A 7,412-nucleotide genomic window follows, 5' to 3' on the forward strand; every position below is an offset into this window, starting at 1 on the left:
ATTTTGATGTTTGTACATAAATCGCAGGACATACTGTATGAACATGTCCTGGGATTTATGTACATGACATGTACATTTATCTACATTTATGTACATGACATAGCTTGGAAACTTGCCAACTCTTGCAGTAAATTACCATCCATATTGATAATAGCTGGTTTAATCTGCTACTGCAATGATAGGGCATGACTGACTTCGGCCAGAAGCAAAAGAAACGATATTAAGGTAGCTGGTTGTCTTAAAATGTGAATGGTGCTATCAGCCAAATTAGCCCCCATAGACTCATTGACAGATAAAGGAGCACAGAGAAAGCACTTTATAAAGCACTTTAGCACTTTACAAAGGTGCATGACAGCATGTAATCTCCTCATTCTGGACCCTGCATCGCAAATACAAATCAGGCTGTTCAGCTACATTTCCAGTGGAATAATTAGTGACCGTCTCAGATGATTTCTGAGTGAGTGACTCATAGGCATATTGGTCATGTAAATCACAGATCCATATGGGCTTTGGCACCCCCCGTCTTTCTTCCTCCACCTCTCTCTCTCTCTCTCTCTCGCTCTCTCTCTCTCTCGCTCCCTCTCTCTCTCTCTCTCTCTCTCTCTCTCTCTCTCATTCTCTTCTGTCTCTCTTCCCTTCTCTGCAGGCAAGTGTCAGATCATTTATTTCATGGTAGGACTGGAAGTGGAATATGCTTTTATCACATCGCCGCTGACATTATAGCCTCAGCCTCTCCATCTCCTCTTCCATCCCGCTCTCTAATGCCTTCTCAAATTGCAAGATCGCTCTGAACTGGAGGGATTGTTAGATTCAAGCACACACACACACACACACACACACACACACACACACACACACAATCAAAATCAAAATCCTCAAATTACAATTTAAGCTGTTTTGGTTAATGCTGCAATTTCAAAACCCTAACTTCTGTGTTTTTAAGCTCAAGCTAAAATAAGAAAGCACAGTAGATGTCACTCTGGATTCTTACCTGGACTCTACCAAAAAAAAGAAACAAACATCATGTTGGGTTCCCAGGTTATCCAGTGGTGTGACTGTAGCTGGCAAAGGAGCTCGTTCCCTTCCACTTTACATAACATGACAAGTTGGATCCCAATGGAGTCAAAAGAGGAACATTCTGGAGAAAATGGAGAAACGCTGAAGTGGTTTTCCAGCAGCTTGTGTAACTGCTGAGGCTGTGAATTTTACAGCAGAGAGCCAAACGACATCTGAAGCTGCCTGGATGCATTACCGTCACTTATGTGAACCCCATTAAACTCACAAATGATGTGTTCCCAAATACATTTATTATTACCAAATCTGATGTAATCACCATATGAATTATGCAATACTGATACAACTCTGTACAGTGTTTCAATATCAGCACAATAATAATCACTTATTTTAGTACACAGAACCAATGTTGATTAGGTTGGACTTTTCCATGATTGTGACACAGCTTTTTTTTAAACTAGAAAAATAATTACAATTTCTGTTGAAACATAGAATGGCTATGAGTTTGTACATGTACGTTTCATTATTGAAGACACTCATTCATTCAATGAAGTGTGCACATGGATGTTTTTTGACCATTTGATTCCCTGATGTTTGTTGTTGGGTCAACCTATATTACAGCACCTTTTGATATCTACATATGCCTACTTGCATGTACACTGGATTCTCTATTAGTTGGATTTAATGGGCACTTCATGGTAAATAAGACAAACAATGTTTACAATTGTCTCTCACCATTTTACTATCACATCAGTGGAACTTCAGATAGTTTCCAGACTCACAAAATAAATCTGGAAACAATTCAGAACAATTAATGGCAAGGCGAGCATCTTCTTTATTGTTGTGTTTTTTAGTTTACTTATTATGTTTATTCAGTTTAGGGGTTGTTACCATAGTAGATAATTGCCAATAATGGTAGAGTAAAAATAAAATGCAACTATTTTCTCAAGAATGAAAATATAGCCATTTTCATGCTGTGAAATGCTCTTCTACCTCACTTGAAGCTTAATTTATATTTTCAAATTGTACCCTCTAAACAATACATAATTCCCAATAATACACAAAACATACAGCCTACACACTGTTAAGATAAGATTACTTACTACGATTATGTTATACCATATAACGATAGGCGGGCAGAGTGTGAGGGCCTGCCATTATTATAACGCTGTTTACGGTACATTTCTGTGGGTGGCAACCCATTCATTTAGTCTATATAGATTTCCAAAATAAACAGATCACTCTTTCATTCACATTTGCTTAGACAAAAATAAAGCAATCATTACATTATTATAAAATGATAAAATATTATATAGCAAAAATGAGACTTTAAGAAACCATGAAATCTGTGCAAAAGTAACATTATTCTATTAACAAAAGTACCACATTATGTCTGACACATAACACAATGCAGATGACTCAGATAATGATAATTGATAAAGTGCATTTCAGATTGTTGAGGCAGATTCATACTGTATGACCATAGAATTAAATTTGATGCTGAATGTAATGGACGTGATAGCATAGAGATCAAACTTATGGTATGGGTTTCCTTATCCTAAATATGTCTTATCTGCCTTATTCCAGTTCTTAACGAGCAAAGGGGAGGCAGATATCTAAACACATAAACAAACTGTATAACCTTGTATAAGTCAACACATGAAAACCCACAACTGATATAAAAAACAGAATTGTTGTGCCTAGTGATTGCTGTGAGTGTCTGTGAAGCTCCTGGAAATTGGTTTGGTTCCTGAAATCAGTGAAAGGCCCATCAAAGCCCTCTGATATAAAACCTTTTTCCAGAGGTTTGACTATACAGTCACATAGGTTGGGAGGGCGACCAGAGAAGTGGATGTGGATTGCTGTGGCAGTGGCAGTAGCTACAAGAGCCTGCAATTATGCAGATAATGGCCCTCTTGCTCAATACCTACGTGTGTTTGGCCAATCCTGATAACGGTGTTATCATGCCATGCATAGATACAAGTTGGCTGTTCCATAGGCAGGTGTGGGTGGGAGGTCAAACGCTTAAATTTTGGCTGGGTCTGAATTCCATTTACAGTTTTATTTCACTCAACGCTTTAAACAGAATTGCATTTTTTCTGTTTGAAATAGCCTATTTTTATATTAGAATTTTAATTGTTTGAGTGAATATTAAGATCTGAATGAAATTTAACTTTACTGGACCCCAGCCCTAAAAAAGTGAGTTTGTATCCCTCAGGTCTTCTCGCCATGTGGGGGGGACTGGTCTCTCTGAAACAGCAGGGTCACACCCTTCCTGAAGCGTTGGTCCCTGACACTGTAGATGATAACGTTACAGCAGCTGTTCCCTGTCAGGATCCAGAAGGCAAAGAAGGAAAAGTTACACCAGGTGTATCCCACCACGTTGCCCAACACAAACACCGCGATGGGAGAGAAGGACGCCGTGAAGGCAAACGTCAGTATGCCGATTGTCTTGGCGGCTTTGATGTCTGAAAAGGAAGGCCTGTGAGGACACCCTCCCCCTCCACCTCCCCCTCCTCCCCCTCCATCACCCAGACTGCCCTCTGAGAGCAGTTTACGTTTGCGGGAATAGCGGCGGATGCTCGTGAAAGACAGGATGTTCACTGCCAACGTGCCACCGAGCAGCGTGAAGTCAAATGCCGGGAACAGCAGCAGGATGTTGGCGTCGGGTGGCAGTTGGCCTCCGTACCACAAGGGGGTGTAGTTGCACATGCGGCTGCACTCGTTGTACTCCAGAGTAAAGTTGCTGCTGAAAATGAGGGGCGCGAGAGCCAGCAGGAAGCTCGCGGCCCAGGAGAGAAGGATGAGGAGCAGAGTTCGCCTCCGTGTCACCAGGGCGTCCTTGTGGAGCGGTCGGAGGATCGCCACACTTCGCTCCACTGTCATGAGGAAGATGGTGCTGATAGAGACAAAGGTGCATCCGGCAAACACGGGGCCAATGAGCATGCAGGGCTGCCAAGGGCCCACTAACCCACCCAGGGAGGAAGAGGAGGAGGATGAAGAGGAGGAGGAGGAGGCAGTGGGAGTAGAACTGCCCTGGTACCAAATCGGAGGCGCGCTGGTTACCATCAGTGAGATTTCAGTGTAGACAGAGAAAGGGACCACAAGAACACCCACCATCATGTCTGCTATGGCCAGGGATACTGTCAGTGAGAGAGAGAGAAAGAGAGAGAGAGAGAGAGAGAGAGAAAGAGAGAGAGAAAGAGGGGCGAGTGAACACGTTCAGCTCTCAACAGACCCACATTCATTCAATTCAATTACAATTTCACTATGGTGTAGAAAAGTGCAGTTTTGTGAATATTTTTTTAAGCACTGAAGAAAATAAATTAGCTGTTTTTATTTTGACCTTTTCACTGTACTGAACAAACAGACAAATTAAGAGCATATTTAGAGCAAATGGAGCAAGTGCCTTTTGATCTAGGCGCTCTGACCTGGTTAATGTGGCGTAATTTGATATTTGTATGAAAAGTGTGTGAACTAAATTGTCACATCAAGTCAAACAAATTAGATCTTATAAAGATTTATTTTCTTGATAATAATATATTACATTTCATAGAAATATGAAAAGTTTCATTTTGAGTTATTTTCAATATGAATATTGAATTTCTTTGTAATAATTTACTGTGTGAATGAAGGAACCGAGTATAAAGTAGTATAAAGTAGCGAGTAACGAGTATAAAGTAGAGAAATTTGTGTGACTTGACAAGTGAGACCATTTCTGCTGCCAACAAGTTCTAGGAGGTATATAGTTTAATAGTGTTACCATTTACCTTTCAGGTATCCCTGTGGTGTTCGGGACTGCCTTGTTTGCATGAAGACAGTGAGGGTGACCACATTTCCAACCACGATGGCGAAAGCCAGGCTGACCATGAACACCACTGCCAAGGTGCGATTGAGAAGGCCACAGCAGCAGAGGGTGCAGAGAGGGGCCAGTGACCGGTCCGGCCCCAGCTCTCCCGACTGGGCAGCTGCAGTCAGGTTGAAAGGGCAGTCTGTAGTCGCCAGCAGAACCGCTGTACTCCCGGGAACACTGATGTTGGCAAGCAGGGCAGTCATGGCCCAGGATATTTGTTTATCCCTTTTGATGTGTGGGTGGTAGGGTCCCTTAAGAAACCATGTCCTGGGCTGAGAAATTATCCTGTTGAAAAATAAAAGACATATGGAGGCAGTTAAATCATCTATCCAACCTAGTAAAATACAGCATGTCATTAATCTGCATGCTTAACACATTCAGGCATGATTTCCCATAGCAATCTATAGTTAATAATGGATGCAAATCATTTTAAGTTGTTGTGATATGATCATGTCATACACATACAGGGAACATAGTACTATAATTTATATAATATATACATTGCTCACTCCTCTAACAAAGCTTTTAGATTAGTAAGTACATATTTATTTATATAGCACTTTTCAAAATCAAGGTTACAAAGAGCTTCACAAAACAAAAAGTGCAATCAAAGCAGAAAAGAACAGAAACAAAAACAAACCCTAACATGAAGCATACAGACAATAGCAAAAACCCCAGACTTTTGCTTATAAATTGTACCCTCTAAACCAGCGGTTCTCAAAGTGGGGTCCGGGGACCCCCAGGGGTCCGTGGCACTCTGCCAGGGGGTCCTTGAAAAGTTTTCAGATTCATTCATTTAAATTATCATGATATAAAAAAAAGGTTTGCACTTCAAATTAGCACTTTTCTCCTTTTCTCCTTGATATTTTGTTTAGGTACAGTGTTACTTGCAGCTAATTGATTGATTGTTTTATGGGTATTCAATGTTGAGATGGTGCAAATATTTTTAATACATATCTAATATCTTTCTAATACATTTCTCTTGTGTTGTTCTTTCACATAACTAAGACTATAGAAGTGTAAAAAATAGGCTACGTCAGATTATTCCAAGGGACATACATGTCAAGTCAAGTCAATTTTTATTTATATAGCCCAAAATCACAAATCAGAATGAGGGGTCCCCGGTATATTCTCTATCGTGTAAGGGGTCCTTGGCTGAAAAACAATTGAGAACCTCTGCTCTAAACAATACATAATTCCCAATAATACACAAGACTTACAGCCTACACACTGTTAAGATAAGATTGCATTACGATAATGTTATACTGTATAAAGATAGGCGGGCAGAGTGTGAGGGCCTGCCATTATTATAACGCTGTTTACGGTACATTTCTGTGGGTGGCACCCCATTCATTTAGTCTATATAGATTTCCAAAATAAACAGATCACTCTTTCAATCACATTTTCTTAGACAAAAATAAAGCAATCATTACATTATTATAAAATGATAAAATATTATATAGCAAAAATGAAACCTTAAGAAACCATGAAATCTGTGCACATTAAACTTCTCACAGATAATAGCATACTTTATTAACTCTCAAAGACTATTTTAGGAGAGACCTTTTCATCCATTGTGCGCAGTGTATAATCACGTGTGGGCCGAGATGTAGGGCTGACAGTATGTAATGAAAAGTATGTGGCATGTTTGAGGACAGAGAGGAGGTATGTTTAAAGTCCTAACATAACTGTAGTTTGCCCTACAAATGTTATAGATGAAAGACTAAATTCCCTCAGTATGTATAAGCCTAAAAATACAGGCATAACAAGGGTAAGTACTCCATCACCTATAGGCGGATCTAAAATTGGGAGGGATGGTGATTTTTTCCTAATGTGTTCCAGTTACATACTGTCCTTGTTCTCTGACAGTTTGGAGAGCCTCGGCACTGTCAGTGCCTATGCAGAAACTCTGGGTTCAGAACCAAATGTCTCTCTCAGCTGACAACTAAATACACAGGTCCTTCAATCATCATTGCTGTTCACTGGGCTGGAGAGCATGAAGGTACACAAATCCAAGAAAGATAAACTGTAACAGGAGTGGACACATTCAGACCAAACCTAATCCCGTATTCTTGTTCGCTGGCTGTGGGTGCAGAGGCGTAGTCGATAAAACTTCACAGTTGTGAAGCCTGTAAACCCCAGCTATTATCAACAGTTAATTAGCAGCAGAATAATGACAGGGGATTCTACAGGAGAAGAAAAACGCTCTTGGATGTTGTGTTCTGTGTCCAGTGTATTGACTAGAATTTAATGAAGTCAGGTTGACAGAGGATTTAAATGGTGTGTGCGTATGTAAGGACTGGAAGGTTTGCAGCGCCTCTACCTTCACAGCTCGTGATGCCATGCTTGTTGGCTTTCGATGAAGTGAATGCTAATGTTATTCCTGCAAATTCGTAAATTCAAAGTTGCTGATAGTAAAACGCCATGGGAATTGTCAATACAGAGAGACAGTGCAAAAGCAGGATCATACTAATATGTAAGAGGGGTAATATACATAATGCAACTTGATAAACCCTCCTTACCACCACATCATATTCTTACTCAG

The 7,412-nt window shown here is 40.4% G+C and overlaps 1 protein-coding gene across 1 annotated transcript; it reads right to left on the bottom strand.

Annotated features, from left to right (window-relative positions):
* Positions 1–3,228: 3,228 nt before the first annotated feature.
* On the bottom strand, positions 3,229–5,070 carry LOC139651916 (beta-2 adrenergic receptor). Its single transcript, XM_071528808.1, has 2 exons — positions 4,785–5,070; positions 3,229–4,157 (listed from the first exon to the last, which is right to left on the bottom strand). Exons 1-2 carry the CDS (start codon positions 5,068–5,070, stop codon positions 3,229–3,231), a joined length of 1,215 nt encoding a protein of 404 aa, XP_071384909.1.
* Positions 5,071–7,412: the final 2,342 nt, after the last annotated feature.

Source organism: Centroberyx affinis, unplaced genomic scaffold (genome assembly GCF_046629955.1).
Source record: "Centroberyx affinis isolate AG114_WGS23_722 - 3 ecotype Tasmania unplaced genomic scaffold, CSIRO-AGI_Caff_v1 ptg001726l_1, whole genome shotgun sequence".
NCBI classification, from domain to species: domain Eukaryota; kingdom Metazoa; phylum Chordata; class Actinopteri; order Beryciformes; family Berycidae; genus Centroberyx; species Centroberyx affinis.

Excerpts from the sequence above, each read along its gene's own strand:
- LOC139651916 (XM_071528808.1), bottom strand. The coding sequence starts at position 5,070 with ATGACTGCCCTGCTTGCCAACATCAGTGTTCCCGGGAGTACAGCGGTT. Across the intron at positions 4,158-4,784 it reads ACCACAGGGATACCTGAAAG|TATCCCTGGCCATAGCAGAC; the intron begins GTAAATGGTAAC and ends TCTCACTGACAG.